Raw genomic sequence first — 20619 nt, forward strand, 5'->3', positions numbered from 1 at the left:
AAACAAATGAAAGTAGTTTATGGCTTTTTTATCAGCTGCATTTCTTTCATTTATGTATTGATCCCATTGTTTATTGGTAATGCTTTTAGGTCACTGTTTTAGCATGTCTGCCTCACACTCCATTTAAACAGTTTAACAGATAGTGGGGTCTGGTAAGGAAGTTGGGGGGAAGCAGACAACTCCACAGGAAGAGTCTTTTTGTCTTTTCTCCACTGTAAAAGATAGCAAGGCAGTGTGAAACTTTCTTTGCGGGAAAGACAAAACTGAGAGCCATGCTAGGCTCAGTGAGAGACTCTGCTCACCCTCTGCCCCAGCGATGGCAGTCCCTCACCAAGCTTGATTTCTGTTCTTTGTCTTGATTAAAGAATGTTAGCTACCGCTCATCGCTTGTCTGCAGGCTTTATTAAACGGAAAACTTCCACAACAACCTCTAAACAGTGGTTTATGGCTTTTTGTCACCTGCAACACCATGTAACACTTGGATGTTAGATTCTTTTACCAGTCAGTGTTGTTAGCCCCAACCCCCAGGCTCCAGGTGTCTGAGCTCTAACCCTGGCTGCCAAATGTCCCCCTGAGGCCTTTGTGCCTTTTACCACCAGACTAAGTTTGTAGTCCTATCTACTAATATTATTTTATTTTTTTTATTATAGCACAAGTTTCAGTTAGGTTACTACTTTGACTTCCTCAATTTGAGCACATTTCTGACCCGATACTTTATCAAGCTTTTACTCGAGTGTTTTTGACACTAGCAGCTGTACTTCTACTTAAGTGAAAATTGCCTGCAATTTTGCCACCTCAGTTGCCACTTTTCTGGAGTTTGTACACTTTTTATATTGAAACGTTCAACGTTTTACGTGTTATCCTTGATCACAGTTCTAAACAAGTTAACTTTCTTCACTTCAAAGTAACCCAAAAAAGAAACTATATGTCCAGTTCTCTTTACTCCAAACCTGGTTTAAGGCTATGCTGTTGTTGTGATATGGCCATACAAATAATATTAAGTTTAATTAATCTTTTAAAAAAATGGCTGCTTCATGGCTACCTGTTCAGAGAATTTGCAGACTTTTATGGAAACTGTCACAATGTAACACTCTCACTGTCAAAACAGGGTTGATCCATGTTTCTATGAACACTGATTAATATATCAACAGCTCTGAAAATCCTTTTTTTTTTTTTTAAGTAAAGCAGAACAGGATCTCTGTATCTCTAAAAATCCCAACAAAACTGGCAATCACCTCTAAACAAATGGAAGTAGTTTATGGATCTTTATCACCTGCAACACCATGTAACACCTAGATGTTAGACTCTTTTACCATCACATTTGCAAGGGTTTATGTGTTATCCTTGATCACAGTTCTAAATAAGTTAACTTTCTTGACATAAAAGTAGCCCAAAGAAGACAAATATATGTCCAGTTCTTTTTTACTCCAAACCTACTGATCGGAAAACATTATGTGATGCTGGAAGTTTTCATCCTATCCATCTGCAAAACAAGTTTACCTGTAAGCCAACACATTAGACGTAAGCAAATTTGTGAAATTCCTGAACAATGTGCTTTGTGGAGTAGCAGTAGTACTAGAACTAGTACTAGTAGTCCTAGTATTCTGCAGCAACCAGGCTTCAAGAGTGATCACTCTTCTGGCTTTCAAATGGTGAAAACATGTCACAGTCTTAACCGCAAATCAGAAATGTTGGTAAATTTAAAAAGGAATTTAAACGTCAGCTTTGACATAGACACAGACTTTATTAATGCCACACTCAGGAAATTCACATGTTACACATGATTTAGTTCACCTGCTAAATCCCCAGAGCAATAACCACATCAGCATCATTAGCCTGAGTGTTGATCCTCCAGGTGAGTGAGTGGAGTTGAGTGTGTGTGTGTGTGTGTGTGTGTGTGTGTGTGTGTGTGTGTGTGTGTGTGTGTGTGTGTGTGTGTGTGTGTGTGTGTGTGTGTGTGTGTGTGTGTGTGTGTGATCAGAGGTGAAGCTGCTTTCTGCAAAGTCTCATCAACAACATCTTTAGAAACAAACATCAACAACCAGGAAGAGTCTAAAAGCACTAAATATGAAACAGACCATTTACCATACCCAACACTGAGCTCCTGCACAGTCAGATGGAGTGAAACATAATGTCCCAGTGGTGTTCTGTTGGATTTAGCAGGTGAGCGTTGTTGCCAGTCAAAACCTTTTTGGAAACTCTTTACAAGAATCAATGTAATTATTTGTTTTACTTGAATCAAATGTATTGGTTTATATACCTGAAATAAAACTTTTTTTTGGAAACCCGTTACATCAAATAAAACTTTCTTGGAAAAGCATTGCAAGTTACTCATGCATAGGTGTTTTGCTTGTTTTAAATTTGTGCACTATTTATTTTTATTTTTTGTATTTTGTAATGAATCTCTAATTCACTTTTTCTTGTTGGCCTTGTTGTGTGTACCTCACAAGTCAAATTATACATTGTGATGGAGCAGTCACAATACACCCGCACGAGACACAGTTTGATTTTTCTAACACAGAGTTTGTATGAAGTTCACTTTATCAGCTGAAAATATTAAAGCCAGAACTTACAAGATCAAAAACCTTTTACTTCATGTACAGGGTTTCCAAAAAAGTTTTATTTCAGGTATATAAACCATTACATTTGATTCAAGTAAAACAAATAATTACATTGATTCTTGTAAAGTTTTTCCAAAAAAGTTTTATTTGATGTAACGGGTTTCCAAAATTATTTAATTTGATGTAATGAAACCAATAGATTTGAATGGGGTAAAACAAATAACTCGATTGATTCTTGCAATGCTTTTCCAAGAAAGTTTTATTTGATGTAACGGGTTTCCAAAAAAAAGTTTTATTTCAGGTATATAAACCAATACATTTGATTCAAGTAAAACAAATAATTACATTGATTCTTGTAAAGAGTTTCCAAAAAGGTTTTGACTGGCAACAACGCTCACCTGCTAAATCCAACAGAACACCACTGGGACATTATGTTTCACTCCATCTGACTGTGCAGGAGCTCAGTGTTGGGTATGGTAAATGGTCTGTTTCATATTTAGTGCTTTTAGACTCTTCCTGGTTGTTGATGTTTGTTTCTAAAGATGTTGTTGATGAGACTTTGCAGAAAGCAGCTTCACCTCTGATCACACACACACACACACACACACACACACACACACACACACACACACACACACACACACACACACACACACACACACACACACACACACTCAACTCCACTCACTCACCTGGAGGATCAACACTCAGGCTAATGATGCTGATGTGGTTATTGCTCTGGGGATTTAGCAGGTGAACTAAATCATGTGTAACATGTGAATTTCCTGAGTGTGGCATTAATAAAGTCTGTGTCTATGTCAAAGCTGACGTTTAAATTCCTTTTTAAATTTACCAACATTTCTGATTTGCGGTTAAGACTGTGACATGTTTTCACCATTTGAAAGCCAGAAGAGTGATCACTCTTGAAGCCTGGTTGCTGCAGAATACTAGGACTACTAGTACTAGTTCTAGTACTACTGCTACTCCACAAAGCACATTGTTCAGGAATTTCACAAATTTGCTTACGTCTAATGTGTTGGCTTACAGGTAAACTTGTTTTGCAGATGGATAGGATGAAAACTTCCAGCATCACATAATGTTTTCCGATCAGTAGGTTTGGAGTAAAAAAGAACTGGACATATATTTGTCTTCTTTGGGCTACTTTTATGTCAAGAAAGTTAACTTATTTAGAACTGTGATCAAGGATAACACATAAACCCTTGCAAATGTGATGGTAAAAGAGTCTAACATCTAGGTGTTACATGGTGTTGCAGGTGATAAAGATCCATAAACTACTTCCATTTGTTTAGAGGTGATTGCCAGTTTTGTTGGGATTTTTAGAGATACAGAGATCCTGTTCTGCTTTACTTAAAAAAAAAAAAAAGGATTTTCAGAGCTGTTGATATATTAATCAGTGTTCATAGAAACATGGATCAACCCTGTTTTGACAGTGAGAGTGTTACATTGTGACAGTTTCCATAAAAGTCTGCAAATTCTCTGAACAGGTAGCCATGAAGCAGCCATTTTTTTAAAAGATTAATTAAACTTAATATTATTTGTATGGCCATATCACAACAACAGCATAGCCTTAAACCAGGTTTGGAGTAAAGAGAACTGGACATATAGTTTCTTTTTTGGGTTACTTTGAAGTGAAGAAAGTTAACTTGTTTAGAACTGTGATCAAGGATAACACGTAAAACGTTGAACGTTTCAATATAAAAAGTGTACAAACTCCAGAAAAGTGGCAACTGAGGTGGCAAAATTGCAGGCAATTTTCACTTAAGTAGAAGTACAGCTGCTAGTGTCAAAAACACTCGAGTAAAAGCTTGATAAAGTATCGGGTCAGAAATGTGCTCAAATTGAGGAAGTCAAAGTAGTAACCTAACTGAAACTTGTGCTATAATAAAAAAAATAAAATAATATTAGTAGATAGGACTACAAACTTAGTCTGGTGGTAAAAGGCACAAAGGCCTCAGGGGGACATTTGGCAGCCAGGGTTAGAGCTCAGACACCTGGAGCCTGGGGGTTGGGGCTAACAACACTGACTGGTAAAAGAATCTAACATCCAAGTGTTACATGGTGTTGCAGGTGACAAAAAGCCATAAACCACTGTTTAGAGGTTGTTGTGGAAGTTTTCCGTTTAATAAAGCCTGCAGACAAGCGATGAGCGGTAGCTAACATTCTTTAATCAAGACAAAGAACAGAAATCAAGCTTGGTGAGGGACTGCCATCGCTGGGGCAGAGGGTGAGCAGAGTCTCTCACTGAGCCTAGCATGGCTCTCAGTTTTGTCTTTCCCGCAAAGAAAGTTTCACACTGCCTTGCTATCTTTTACAGTGGAGAAAAGACAAAAAGACTCTTCCTGTGGAGTTGTCTGCTTCCCCCCAACTTCCTTACCAGACCCCACTATCTGTTAAACTGTTTAAATGGAGTGTGAGGCAGACATGCTAAAACAGTGACCTAAAAGCATTACCAATAAACAATGGGATCAATACATAAATGAAAGAAATGCAGCTGATAAAAAAGCCATAAACTACTTTCATTTGTTTAGTGGTGATTGCCAGTTTAGTTGGGTTTTTTTTTGAGACACAGAGAGTGAGAGATCCTGTCCTACATTACTTTAAAAAAGAAGATATTTTCAGAGCTGTTGATATATGAAGCTCTGAGCATTGAGTGTTGCATTGTGAGAGTTTCAGTAAAAAGCCTGCAAATTATTGCATTTATACTGGAGAGCAAAGAAAAATTAAATTCTACTTGTACTATGGAAAATCAGTTTCATAAAAGCTACATAAACAGAGCTGAAGAAGACTGCGTTTGTAAAACTAGCGGTAACGTGTGAGAATTATAAGTTATAAGACTGTTTCTGCTATCGATACAATTTGTGTTGTTAATCCTAAATGATTCACGGTGACAACATCATAAGAACAAGGTCATTTTACTCCACACACACACATTTGGAAAATCACATAGTTTGACCATAAAAATTCCCAGAATAATTAGTATTTGAGATTGCTGAAGCAACATCACTAAAGAAAAATATCCTTGTGTTAGATTTGTATTGTTGATTGTCATTTATGCTTAGAAATATTTACTTATATATGCTTAGAGTTTTGTAATTAGTTGTAGATTGGTAGAGGTTTTGATCCTTGATAGTCTGCAAACTTTGTGTGTATTAGACAGCACTTTGGGAGCATGAGAGGTCATACCGTGTCTTATTGTTTTATGGTAGGATTAACGTAGCTACGTCTGTTCTAGTCTAAGTGCTCTTTGTTTAGATGAACTGCAGGACTTCCTCACCGTGTTATCTAGGATGAACCATCTAGGGTGAGGGGGAGGCTACCCTCTTCCTGACCAAGGATGTTTGACCCTTTGATCAGCAACACACACACACACACACACACACACACACACACACACACACACACACACACACACACACACACACACACACGGTACTCTTTGTTTGTATGTAGACGTCGTATGTTAATGAACCTATGCATATTCATGTAACCTCAATAAAAGGACAGTGTTACGGGAGGACGGACGAGAGCTACTGGGGTCAAGCGAAGGAACGGCGTTTGTCTGGTTCTCTCCCGTGCACGAGTACCATGAAGAAGTTTGCCTACTTGCGTCTTGCTTGCAGTGTAATTATATTGTCTTCAACGTTCCAGCAGATGGGTTCAAGCTACAAACCTATCATTAATTGGTCCTTCGATGCCGGAGCCCTGGAATCGCATTCACCGAGGGGAGGAGAGGCACGCTGAAAGACTGACGTCAGCCAGGAAGTTCCTGTGGATTCGCGGTCTGTCTTTTCTCCTCGATGAATGACGGTCGGCGGGATTCGGGCTGATATTACACTCTAAGCAATGCCAAGTAAGTTTAAAGAGGCCGACTCTATAACCGTGTCGTTGTGCAGTCTCCGCCACTGTGTGAGGCGTTGAGAAGAGCCCGACTCTATAACCGTGTGGTTGTGCAGTCTCCGCCACTGTGTGAGGCGTTGAGAAGAGCCCGACTCTATAACCGTGTGGTTGTGCAGTCTCCGCCACTGTGTGAGGCGTTGAGAAGTTCGCTACTTTGTGGAGCGATACCCGGGTTCCTTGCTACTTTGTGGAGCAAGAGGTTCCTCGCTACTTTGTGTGGCTAGAGGTGAGTTCTCCGCCACTTTGTGGGGCGTTGAGAAGTTCCGCGGGGTCCAGACTGTGCTGGACGATAGGCCTATTTTGTGTTGTTTTTGTTGTCGTCGTCGTCGTTGTTGTTGTTGTGTGGGTGTGTGCGGAGCAGAACATGTGGTCTGTGACACCGACTGTTGTTGTTATCATGGGTTTCTAAGCAACCAAGAGTGAGTCGGAGGGAGACAGACGTTTGTGCTGGACTTTGCTCCTGGCAGCACAAAGTATTTATGTAAAAAAGAGAGGGAGCGACGGCTCCACAGCTGCGCGGGTTCACGCGAGCGCGGTCACGCGGGTTTCACGCGGACCTGAGCCGTGCGGTTAATCGCAGGCTTAAAAATGGAAGAGATTAAAATGTTAGAAGTTTTCAGAAAACACACCAGCCTTGAAGAGCGTGTGGAGAAGGCCAGCCCACATCAGCAGCTATGCTCTGGTGGGTGGCTGTCCCCCCACCCCTTGCTGACACAAAACGTTAACTCTTCAGCCTGTGTGCCAGACCATAGACGTAATTGAGGTGGATAGTTGTTAAAAGTCATCTACATTACGCTTGTGGTTGCTTAAATTCAGTACGATGACATGTGAGGTGAAGTGATATAGATAAATATTTAAACTAATGAAGTGCATAGAGGCACTTGACCTGTGTGGAAGACTGTCGTCTTATTATGAACCATTGTTGAGATGTAGAGCACACCTGTGAAAACAACTAATATGCTGAACCCTGTATGAAACATCTAAAAGTACATGATGGAGAAGCTGAGTTGAATATGAAAGTGTAAGACTTTGCCGCTTTGGGCAGAGCAACTACTGTGTGATGTTGCGTTGCAGTTTTTTTTTTTTCTTCTGAGCTGATGAGCAGGCTACACATTATCAGATCGAGAGCTGTCTGAGAACTACTCTAAGAGAGGGAAACGGCGCTATGATAACTGTGATAACTGGAGTGTGCAGCGTTTCCATGGGCAGTTTTCCTGAATCTTGACTCTTGTGTGTGGAGTGTTCATAACATCAGCATCATGTTTTTGTTTATTTGTTTTGTTGGGTTGGAAATAATTAAATAAACGTGTGATCATGCCTATGGATCACCATGGCACATATCTCCAGCCATATGATTTATTTATGCAGATGACAAAGTGAGTGTGAATGTGTCTGACATCACAGTGTTTTTGTGCACTGTGCAAGAGTAATTGCCTTTGATTGTGAGTGACAGCGGTGATTTTGCAGGTCACCAGCTATTGTAAATAAAAAAAAAAGAGTGAATAAGAGGGAGAATTTATATTGTAGAAAAAAATAATCATAGGAAAAAGGTTTTGTGTTGATCAACCAAAAAAACAACTATAATTTCGTTTTCTGCTTTTAAGAAAGGATTGTTCACAAAAACAGAGAGAGAGAGAGAGAGAGAGATATGTGTTGATTAAGCAGTGATGATAATAATGAAAATGTCTTAGTTGTCACTTTCAGGTGAAAAGCAGACCTGAATCAATTTTCCACATGCAGCGGTCGGAAGAAAAGTTATAGTTTAACAATTGGAAACGTTCAAGCCAAGTTTCTGGCTGACTTATTTATAGCACGATCTGTCTCAAAACTCTCACTCTTCCCTGAAAAAACCTGATCAGCAGCGGCAGTATCGGAGCAGAGGCTGCAGAAGCAAAAGCAGCAGAAGAAGAAAGCAAACCCATCTTCCTGTCTGATTGAATGAATTCCACGGAAGGGCGAGCAAGATGGCGGCGTGAAGAGGAGTTTTTGTTCGAGCGCTTAGCACGAGACACTTATTTGACGTCTTTCTGGCTTTCGGGACTTTTTTGGAGATCAGCGCGCTAAACTTGCTGGATCTGAGGCCAGGGTCTGCGGCGGCAGCATGTTGAAATGCTCAAAAAGGACTGAGTGACTCGGGCAAGCCACATGCGGCTAGCGACATGAAAGAAATGGACCCTTCATGATGCGTTCAACGTGCCAGCGCTGTGGTGGGAAAGGCTCCATCATAAACACGCCCTGCGCCGAGGTTCAGGCCAAGAAGAAGAAGACGATGACTTCCAAGCCCAAGAAGGTCGGCCTCAGCGTGGGCGAGCTGATTGTGAAAGCCGTGGCCGCTCTCAAGAAGGCTCTGGCTGCCGGAGGCTACGATGTGGACAAGAACAAGGCCCGTGTCAAGACCGCCATCAAGAGTCTGGTGGCGAAGGGCACTCTGGTGCAGACCAAGGGCACCGGGGCCTCCGGATCCTTCAAGATGAACAGGGTTACTGAGACCAAAGCTAAGACGCCCGCCGCGGCCAAAGCCAAGAAACCGGCAGCAGCTGCTAAGAAGTCGCCCAGGAAGGCAGCAGCAGCAGCACTTCAGCCACTAGCACGAAGTCAACCGCATCAGAGGACAATAGAATGAGAGTGGTGAGAACACAAATTTTATTTTTAATGTGGGAAATCAAAATTTGGGTTAGCAAACCTGGGGAAAAGAAAACTGACTGCTTAAGTTGGAAAATTGAGACGGAGTCTGAAACATTGCGAAAATAGAAACATATACAAAATCACACACACACAAGCAGAACATGCATTAACCCTACTAACAATTCCAAACACAAAATGACTCATGAAGACTCATAGCACATTAGTTAAGAAATGATTAAATAATAGCAGAGAAGTGTGTAGGAAAGGCAGCTTTAAGAACATGCTCTGCTGGAGATGCAGCTCCACAGACATGCATTAGACCTGCCTAATAACACAAACACATGTAATGAAAATTAGCTTGTTATCTTTCATCAGTGTTAAAATAGTGTCAATTTAGCAGACACTTGTTATTAAATACTGAATTTATCCAATGCAAAAAATTGACTCTCCAGGTTGCAGGACAACAGTTTAACTTTTGTGAGAAAAAAGATCCTGGTTTGACCAACCAGTGACCAGACAATAAATTTAGTTGTTAAAATGGTAAATTGGGAGAAGCTTCCTGCTTGATTGAGGCAGCACATGTAATTTACTGTATGAGGGAAATTGTCTTTTGTGATACTATTTTGAACATGCTTTTCTGTCGTCCTGTCAACTTAGTGGGTTAATAGTTGATATGCAAATTAGTTGATCGGTTTTAGATTAATGAAAGGTGACTGAATTCTAGTACGAGTGAATGAGATGTGTTGGAGTTGTTGTGTGTTGAGTGGAGACTCTAAAACACTGAGTTTCCTGCTTTGATGTGCGAGTGAATCCTGTATTTAGATACACAACTCTGAATACGTCAGAACAGACTGTTTTGTGAAGTGCATGACAGCATGTCACATGTTTTATGATGAAGGGAAAAGGAAAATTGAATAAAATAGATCTGTGGCCTAAATGAGTGAAGAGCACAGACCTGGTAATTAAACTCATAGCTAATAAGACATTAGGATTATGTTGTGTGTTGTGCAGCTGATGGTTGATTTGGAGTGAATCTAGCTGATGATTTTTCTTTTGTTGTGAAGTCGAGCCTGCCGATTAGTATGATGGTATGATGAACCATGCTAATGGTATGATTTACCTGAGATGAGGAGTTTGTGTCATGACTTAACAAGGCCTTTTTATTTTGATACTTTCACAGTGCACTGAAAGTTTTGTTTGATAATCTCTGTTATTTTTCATTTTTATCTTTTGAACAGGCACTGATTTTGTTTGTCTATTTTCTTTTCTTTAAGCAGATCTGCACGTCGGGAATTAAAAATGCTACACGTCGTCGAGAAAATTGTGCCAAGTGAGTTCTCCACATTTAAATGGACTCTGGAGAAAGCTACTTATTTGGGACAATTATTAAATGACAGTCCCAGTCCAAAAGGATTCAGCGATGTAATCCAAACTAAAGTTCTTCTTTTTCTTTTTGAAATGACGTCATTTTGCTGAGAGTGGAAACTAAATGCGACGATAGGTTCCACTATCAGCAAAGAAAGAAAGAATGAATGCATGAATGAGTGAGTGAAAGGAAAACAAACTGACTGACTGGTAAAAGCTGACAAAAGCTGACAAGACTTTACTGATGTAACACGACTGTGTGAAGTTGACCCCCGCCTGGCAGGGGTGCAGATGAGTCTGTGTGTGCTTCCCTTTACAGAAGCAGAAAGATGACAGCAACACTCGAGGTTGCGTGATGATTTAACATTTTAAATGCCATTTTCTGTGTCTGTGAATTTACTATGTGTGTGTCATTCACTAGCTTGTGTGCTCACAGAGATATCTGTGACAAAGTATGCATACGCCTGCGCAAGCGCTAATATTTGCATTTTCTTTTCTTACAGCATGCCAGTTCTTCATGTGAATTGATGATGCGATTTATACCAGGACAACTGGTTGATGTTCTTTCCCACTACAGGATTTCTGGGTTTATATGTGAATGACATTCTTTCCACGGCTAGGGTTAGCTAACTTTATGGTGTTTTTATGGCACCTCTGGAACCTGTTGACCTGTGTCTGACCTCCGTCTGACCACAGTCAATGTGTATTGCTAATGTTTGTTTCTTTGAGAATGCTGTAGTAGATTCAGCTGAAGCGGACAAGTGACATGAGTAAAACAAATAAGAGATTACGGTGTTTATGGAATAGTTTATTATGGGCTCATTTGCTGGCCACTTTTGAACCCATAATAATAATATATGAGTGGAGTGACTTTGCTTAAGAGAAGTCACTGATTACATTAATGTTAACTGAGCACATGGGATGATCCATGTTTGAGGCGAATTATGGTAATGATAGTGATTTAATGATTTGAGAAAACCTGCACATGACACTTGTCTCGCCCGTGCTGAATGCGTATTACTTTTTTGATATAATTGTTTATACGTGTGAAGTTTGATTTTATTCCAGATTTTGTGTATGCAGGCTCCTGGTGGAGCCAGTTTTTAAGACAGGGATCCAGGTTTGGTGAGTTGACGCATGAGAAGTGTCCATACGTCAAGAGGTGGGGTCCAGGATTAACATTAAACAATGTTTACTATTATTGTTGCAGTGATTTGTGTGATTAGCCGTTTTATTTACAAATATTAAACCTATGCAAGTGGTGCATCCATGTTCAGATGAGGCTTTGATGGCCTATAAGTGAAGTTCACTGAACTAAAGAATGTGGTTTGATGATTGTTGACATGCTCTCCAAATAGAAGTTTTTCTTCTTAGCAAGGAAATACAGGTGCAGCAGTAATCTCCTGAGAAATCTTCAGAGGCCCAGTGAGAAGCGTGAACCATTCCAGGCATAGCTGACAGCCAGGCAGTGGTTGAGGTCAAAGGTCAAGCTGGTTGGGGCCCATCATGAGATCAGACCTTGGAGCCACAGCAAGGACCATGAAACTGCCTGCAAAATAGAGGAGAGGATCGTCCACAAGATGGGAGCTGAGGCCAGGAGAGAGGCTTCAGGAGGATCAGAGATCATCTTCAGCACAGCAGACATCACACAGAGAGCTGTGCTACTGAGCTTCCAGGAGATTTTAAATAAAATGAAAGATTCAATATTGACGCTGAGGAAGACAACTAAGGTGTACGACGTGCTCTGCCTTAAACCTTCAGCAGCGTTGGAACATGAAAACTCGTGGGATGAGGGGAGCGTGCCAAGCTCCATCGACAGCGCAGAAGGAGTTCGAGGATGACATCATGATTCTGTGAAAGCACAGGAACCAGAAGCTATGGTGGTGATGACAGCAGTTTCCTATGAACATCACCTAATGCTGTGCCACTATACTGTGCATACGATGACACTCTGAAGGCTGCTGGGATCATAACAGCAGTAAGATGACGGAACCCAGCACCCTTTCCACAGAGAGCTTTTTCTGCAGAGCGTGGACAATTAAGGAGTCATAAATATCCCCCTCACAAGACGAAGGTCTGAAGTCAGGTGATGGGGGCTGGTAATAGGCCATAAAACTAGAGTGCTGAGAGGTCTGCAGCTTGGAAATAGCTGAGACCCATGTTGACGAACAACAAAACCAACTGGTATGTTTGAATGTCTATTCTACATACATTTGGACTCTGGTCCTATGGACAGTGATGGAAACAACTGGAAGAGACATTCATGACGCCCTGCAGAGCTTAAACCACTCTGCAGAGAGACATGTGATGTGCACACCCGGAGGAAGCACCACCAAGCTGAGATGTTTTTGAAAATGTTACTTTTTTAGTTTCACTATTAAATTAACAATTTCTTTGGTTGCTCGTAAGATGCAGTTTGCCATGAGATGAGCTCAATGAATGGGGTAACTGCTAATACATTTATTAAACTGTGTACCTTTTCAGTAATTTAGGGTGATTTGACATATGCTGAGTATAAAAAGGTTTGCATTGAAACTGTCAGACATGAGGTATTCATACCTGGGAACTTTTCAAGCATAAAGGTCAAAAAGGGGGGAAATGTTAGATTTGTATTGTTGATTGTCATTTATGCTTAGAAATATTTACTTATATATGCTTAGAGTTTTGTAATTAGTTGTAGATTGGTAGAGGTTTTGATCCTTGATAGTCTGCAAACTTTGTGTGTATTAGACAGCACTTTGGGAGCATGAGAGGTCATACCGTGTCTTATTGTTTTATGGTAGGATTAACGTAGCTACGTCTGTTCTAGTCTAAGTGCTCTTTGTTTAGATGAACTGCAGGACTTCCTCACCGTGTTATCTAGGATGAACCATCTAGGGTGAGGGGGAGGCTACCCTCTTCCTGACCAAGGATGTTTGACCCTTTGATCAGCAACACACACACACACACACACACACACACACACGGTACTCTTTGTTTGTATGTAGACGTCGTATGTTAATGAACCTATGCATATTCATGTAACCTCAATAAAAGGACAGTGTTACGGGAGGACGGACGAGAGCTACTGGGGTCAAGCGAAGGAACGGCGTTTGTCTGGTTCTCTCCCGTGCACGAGTACCATGAAGAAGTTTGCCTACTTGCGTCTTGCTTGCAGTGTAATTATATTGTCTTCAACGTTCCAGCAGATGGGTTCAAGCTACAAACCTATCACCTTGCATGTCACTTTCGTTTAAAAATATAAAAAATGTGAAGTGTTTTTTTTTGTAAAACATAAAAACAACAAAACTTAAGACCTTAAGAATCTCCTTATGAATTTTGTGAATATCTAGATCATTGGTGTTTGGATTTGAGGGTCAACAGGGCGAACACTGAGGCTGGCTATTAGAAATACAACATGGCAACATGAGACATGTTAACTCTGAGAACACTAACATCTAGATTAAGGTGTGAGAGGTAAATACATAACAGAAGCTAAAAAGGAGTTGCTTGTCTCTAGATTATTTTCAATTTATTTTAACTAAACTGATTTGAACACGTTTAATGAATTATACAAAAAAAGGTTCATGATATAGTTCACATGATCTAAGCAAGAGTGACTCGGAATCTCAAATGTTAAAGTACACTTACTGATTGTACTTTTACTACATGAGCTAATGTAGATGCTCTAAAAGCACGCTGGCTGAAAAAGAACCACACGTTTGGAGAAACTGTGCTGTAACTTCTCATACTGTGAAGTTTTCTGACAAAAGTGAATTGAAAACTTATGCTGTACAGCTTACTAAGGGGTCCTTTGCTGGGCCATGTGCAATTACACAAAAGAACAAGTTAAATTTCACCATAACACTGACTGGAGAAAAGCCAAATTGGGATTCTAATTGAGATTACAACTGAAATCAGTGCTGTGATAGTTAGTTTAACTTGGTAAAACCTCAAAATCCCATCCTTTCGTGAACCTCGGGACCAAAAATGGTCCCGCCCCAAAAGTGCTCTAAAAATGTTATATATCAATATTTTTTTCTACTTTAAATTAGTCAATCTTTTAAAACTACTTCTGCTTAAAATATCCATGTCAAGTTTTAATTATATTTTCATTGTTTTAACCCTTTAAATCCCAGTTTTATTACATGAGCGCCCTGTTTTTTAGCCCCAAAAAACAAAAAAACTAAATATTTTCCAAAAAAAACATTTGAAGTAATATTTGTTTGTTATTATAATTAGGCCTTTAGATGGACTAAAGATTGGCACCAACAGTCATTTCGATCGCCTTTTATTTTTTTTTCCAGGAGTGCATTTCATAAAATGCACACTATCGACCACGCCCAAAAAGTGCTATAAAAAATTTATATATTAATATTTTATTCCACTTTAAATTAGCCAATCTTTTAGACCTACTTCTCCTTGAAATATTCATGTCAAGTTTTAATTACATTTCGCGGATTTTAACCCTTTATATCCCGGTTTCGTCACATGAGCGCACTGCTTTTTTTGCCCCAAAAACATAAAACATAAAACATAAAATATTTTCCAAAAAAAACATTTGAAGTAATATTTTATTGTTATTATAATTAGGCCTTTAGATGGACAAAAGATTGGCACGAACATTAATTTCGATCCGGTTTTAATTTTTTTTCCAGAAGCCAAAAATGTCCCCAGGCGGCGCTGCTGCTCCTGCTCCCCCGGGGAGGAGTGCCTCTGCCGCGGGTGTGTTTCGCGCAGCGCCGGAGCATATGGTTCGGTTCCCGTGTCTGCAGCACACACTTCCGCTACTACGTGAAAACAAATACGTCATTTCCTGTTGATTAAAAAAAAAAAAAAAAAAAAAATCAAACGAACCTAAGGGTAGAAAATGGTCCGGAACGAGCAGCGGGCCAAGCTGCTGCTGTACGCGGGAAATTAGTCTGCCTTTTCCGGGTATCTGTCTCGAGCAGGCCGCTGGAGAACATGTGTATGTTCCAGCAGGCGTCACATGTGGAGCAAGGGCGCCACCCGGTGGACAAATAAAAAAATTACAACTCTAAGGCCTGTAGTCCAAAACGAAACCTAAGCCGGAAACCTGACGATCGATTTGACCGTAATTTTTCTGGCGTGAAAAATAGCGTTTATAATGGGTTTCAATGGGGCACAAATCGGCCACGAGGTTCGATAGTGGATGTATGCCTTTTATTCAGCCATTTAAGCTCATTTAAAAAACTCAGACTGAAATTTTAAAATAAAATGGGGAAAAAATACATGTTTGAAAATTTGGCTATACTCCATTAAACACAGTGGAAATGGCGTGGAATTAAAAAACGGAAAGGCCACGAAATGGTCCCAGGTTCTACAGAGGGTTAAGATCACAACCTGATTTAAAACACAGTCTAACATCAACATTCTTGCCCCTGAAAATAGGTCAGGATGGCCGAAAAATGTACTTTAAAAATGAGATTTTCTTTTTGTTTCATTGGAACAGTAAAGTACCATTACAAAGAAATGAGTACACCTTTGTAGATATCACTGATATGGAGTTTTTCATGTTTTACATACAGACTTTCTCATTTAAACCATGGTGACTTAAAAGTTTAGCAGCAAGACACTTGTTTCCTTTGTTCCATCAAACATTTCTTTCAGCCATCTGTGTTTATCAGAGTGATATGTGACTAATTTTTTATTGAATCACCAGAAAGTACACAAATACAAGATTAAATATTTTATTTATTTATCAAAAGATACATAATTACACATTGATACAATGAATAAGGTGTCTATAAAAATTACACATGGTGTAAGAAAAACATTATAACATACAAATAAGTGTTTTAAGATAATCTGACATACTTTAAAAGCATAAGAATAAAAGTTTTTTTTTTAAAAAAAATCATGTTCTTTGATGATCACATTACATGTATCACATTTTTTAAAGCATAACGTAGGGTGTTCACAAAAACAGTTTTATGATTACTTTTTCCACAGTGCTTGTATGCCTCTTGCAAAACTATGTACTTATCACCATATGACATAATAACTCACGATTATGCAAGACCAGCCATGAAATGTCCGTCGCTTCATTACAATCATTTGTCCCCGCTGCTGCCCTCAGACCCAGTCTTCTGTACTGTGGGGTAAAATAGCTTTTTTGGTGGTTCATAAAAAATATCTCAAAAAGCGATGTTAGTGAGGGGACCAGAAACACTGGGTTGCAGAGCAGTTGGTAAGGACTTGTATATTTCTGGAGAGTCTGCAAAAGCTGTCTTGCTCGTGCTCCTGATTGGATATGTGGAGCCCGGCTCTGATATCTCACTGGTGGCAGCTAAAGGTAGGCATGCCTTGGAGGCGGAGTTGGTCTCGGGCGCAATCTTTCAAACGAGCCTCACGGCATTTCAGGCAACCTCAGGCCGGAAACAACATCCGGTCACTCGCGGTCAAAATCCACGCAGAGCTGGTGTTTCGCAGGGATCAGGTTAACACATCTGGGTCTAAAAATATAAAGAAAAACAAAAAGAGTTTTAAAACACGCAAACTAGCAAAATATCAAAGGAGCATAACATAACAATAACAAGATGATATGAGATACCCGATGAGGCCATGATAGGTGATGTAGACATGTAATGTATAAACCTTTACGGGAGTTAAAAGTGGAACTTATATATATTTTAAAGCGTATTGTACGTGGGATAGGCTCCAGCGCACCGCGCGAGCCTGAGAAAAGGATAAGTGGAGGCGAATGGATGGATGGATGGTGTATTGTACCTGTTACAAACCATTGTGATATTTATTTATTTTTTTAAATGAAAGGATTGACAGAATGGTAAAAAGGAAAATGCAAAAATGTAGTTAGAGAGGAAGATTAACACTTACCGAATGATATGCGGATAAGGAAAGAGACGCAAGTTGCTGTTGAAATCGGCCGCTCCCTATGCGAACTCGCAAGCAGTCTGAGCGGCGCCAGTTGTTGATACGTCTGAAGTCAGATGTCTTCTGGGGGTTCGACGATAGTCTTAACCTCAGCGGGAGATCGTAAAATCAGACCTGGAGCCGATTGGCTAACCGGGGTGCAAAGGGAGCGGTGCAAGGGTTATGTGATTGGCAGCGGGGCGCAGTGAGGCGGAGTTGGTCTAAGGGGGGAATTTTCAAACGAGGTAAGCAGCGCATTCGGGAGCAGAGCGGGGAGCGAACAAGCAGGAAAAAATTGTGCTCTGCAAGAAGTTGTGGATCGGAGATTAAGAGCGAGGTAGAACTTAGAGTGTGGGTTGAATTTTAGAGCTTGCTAGTAAGAGGAGCTTTCTCAATGTTTTTGGATTATAGCGCTTTTTTGGGGGGGGGGGGAATAGAGGGGTAGCTAACAAGTTATTCTAGGGTTTTGGAGAAATCGCGGAGAATTTTTTAAAAGGAGTTTTGGCTTTGTTTGGCTGAGCATGAAGGGAGCCGCGGGGCGCTGAATTTGAGAAAAAAGACTAAGGATTTTCCCTGTTATCGAATATAAGGTTTTGGGAATAGAGGGGGTACCCTAACAAGTTATTGTAGGGTTTTGGAGAAAACGCGGAGGGTTTTTTAAGGAGTTTTCCCTGCTTATGTTTCTAAGGAGGGTTAGGGGATCGCGAGTTTTTTCTGAGTATGAGTTTTATTCTAAATCTACAAATGCATATAAATCGAAATAAAGTTTTCCCCCAAGGCATGCAGCATGTGTTTGTGGCCATACTGAACGTTACAAAAGCACAAGTTTAACTAAACAATTTTAATATGGTTTAATACATTTTTAAACACATGAGCACGGAGCCCGAGAGAGCACGGTCCGGAGACACAGGCGCGCCCCCGCGCGCCCAGACACACAGCCTCGGGCGCGCGGGGGCGCGCGCACACACACACACTGACCCGCCACCAGATGGCGTTTTTTGAGCATAAAAAAATAAAAAAAAAAATTTAATTGCTTAAAGAAATAAAAGAATGCTATTTTGATATATAAGAAACTTTCTAAATAATCAATTATATTTTTATGAATATCATATTTTTATGAATATCATATTTTTATGAATATCATAATTTTATGAGTATCATATTTTTATTACTTAATTACTTCCTACTTCCGGAGCTCATGAATAATTTATTAGGGGTCATAAATCAATTAGGGGGGCCATAAATCACTCAGTTTGACATAAGGGGTATAATATCACTCTCTGCTGCGACATTCAGGTGGTGGGGTCATAATTTCATGTAGACAACAAAATTCGGACTTTTTTTTTCTCTCAGAATTCTGGAAAGGAAGGAAAAAAATATATATATATATTTTTTTTTTCCAGTGGCCCTAATCCTCTTCCGTAGATTGACTACTTTTTCTTTTCACATATTTATCTATTGCTAATACTTGCTGTGTTGTCTCACTCACGGTAACTATCACGTAATTTCTTCTTCATCTTCAGCGATTTTAATGGCAACACATTTAATTAGAGCAGGTAGTTGTACTGCCCTCTAGTGGAAGAGAATGTAATTGTTCTCCCCTTTACTCACGCTGTTACTTAGAGTACTAATCAGGTGGAACCAGATAATCTTCCACAGCACACCTGATCATTTCTCACAGCACACCTATGTGCTGCTGCATAATAGTTAATAATAATAATAATAATGGATTGGATTTATATAGTGCTTTTCAAGGCACCCAAAGCGCTTTACAATGCCACTCACACACTGGTGGAGACAAGCTACGGTTGTAGCCACAGCTGCCCTGGGGCAGACTGACAGAAACGAGGCTGCCATATCGCGCCATCGGCCCCTCTGGCCAACACCAGTAGGGTAAAGTGTCTTGCCCAAGGACACAACGACCAGGACAGAGAGCCCAGGCATCGAACCGGCAACCTTCCAGTTACAGATACGCTTCCCAACCCCCTGAGCCACGGTCGCCCCAATAGTTGGGAAACACTGATATAGACAACGAGAGCAAGTGGTTCCAGCACCTTCCTGATGCTGTGCAATGAAGAACTGAAGCAGTTTGAAAGGCAAAAGAGGGTCCAAATCAGCAGTGTGACGGTCTACCTTAGAGTGTCTGGTGAGTATATATTGCACAGCACCAAAGCCCTGCAATAGCCCAGGTTTGGGGATTTATTTCCTAGCCAGAAGGCGTTTGAGATTTTGAGATTACACTTCTGTTTTCTGAAGTGTAAAGCCTGTTGTTGATTCTGGGTGTGGTCCAGAAACACAATTTAAAGTTTAATGTTCTCTTCAAGCGAACTGGTGTATTCCCCTGTGTGTGCATCAGATGTGAAAACCATCCAGTCCACAGACTGAAAGCTGAATAATGGCTCTAGTTAAATGAGCTATCCTTAAGCTTTCTGGGTGCCACTTATCAGAGGTGTTGGTGCGGTCTGCAAGGGATACAAAATCTCTGCTTATTATTCAAAAGAAAGAAAATATTTAAAGGTAAAGATCTGTTAACAAAACAGAGTTCATTTAAAGGGGTTTTGATTTAGATTTTATCCTCTATGATGACTTATGATGATATATGTGCCGAGTGTGTGGTGAGAAATGGACCCACATGGAGGATGTGGATTCTCCAGATGGCAGAGAGTTTTGTTGACAAGAAACAGAAACAAAAAGCGCTCCACAGAACCGGCAGGATAAACCGTCTAATCCAAGCAGACAAAAGAAATGACTGAACTCAAGAAACTAAACTGAGATCAAAGGAAGCAAAAGAAAAAGGACACAAAACCTTGAAGGAACATGAGAGTGATGATGAATTATTTGACACTGCTGACCAGCAAGTGGAGAAATGTGAGGTATAAACACAGGTGAACGGTATTTCCCCAGACAAATCAGCCTTTATTGTTGATAATAATCATATTGACAGTTTACATTGTTATTTCTGACCTGTTAGCAGTTACTTTTGAGATTAAGATCTTTAAATACAGAAAACACACAACAGCGTCTGGTTACTGACTGGTCTTTAGGCCTATGTGAACAAGGCCTTACATGCTGTTTCCTCATAAATAACATATATATATATATATATATATATATATATATATATATATATATATATATATATATATATATATATAAATTCAATTCTGGGGGACCATTCTGACGAGTACTTCTGGTCTTAAGCATATTCAACTCATGCGTACTTTTAGTAGAAAGACTTTCATGTGAATGAATGTCTTTTGAACTGTCAGACTCAGCT

The 20619-nt window shown here is 40.1% G+C and overlaps 1 protein-coding gene and 1 long non-coding RNA gene across 2 annotated transcripts; one reads left to right on the plus strand and one right to left on the minus strand.

Annotated features, from left to right (window-relative positions):
* Positions 1-5610: 5610 nt before the first annotated feature.
* Positions 5611-13599, plus strand: LOC308393426 (histone H1-like). Its single transcript, XM_080877188.1, has one exon. It carries the CDS (start codon positions 8659-8661, stop codon positions 9100-9102), a length of 444 nt encoding a protein of 147 aa, XP_080733314.1. The 5' UTR covers positions 5611-8658; the 3' UTR covers positions 9103-13599.
* Positions 13600-16145: 2546 nt separating this feature from the next.
* On the minus strand, positions 16146-17722 carry LOC308394263. Its single transcript, XR_013971149.1, has 2 exons — positions 17307-17722; positions 16146-16924 (listed from the first exon to the last, which is right to left on the minus strand). It is a non-coding gene; the product is annotated as an uncharacterized lncRNA (long non-coding RNA).
* Between the last annotated feature and the right edge of the window lie 2897 nt (positions 17723-20619).

The sequence above is a fragment of the Rhamphochromis sp. 'chilingali' genome, assembly GCF_963969265.1.
Source record: "Rhamphochromis sp. 'chilingali' genome assembly, chromosome: 3".
Classification (NCBI taxonomy): Eukaryota; Metazoa; Chordata; class Actinopteri; order Cichliformes; family Cichlidae; genus Rhamphochromis; species Rhamphochromis sp. 'chilingali'.

Bases quoted from the DNA above. Each gene is read 5' to 3' on its own strand.
- LOC308393426 (XM_080877188.1), top strand. From the start codon at position 8,659: ATGATGCGTTCAACGTGCCAGCGCTGTGGTGGGAAAGGCTCCATCATA.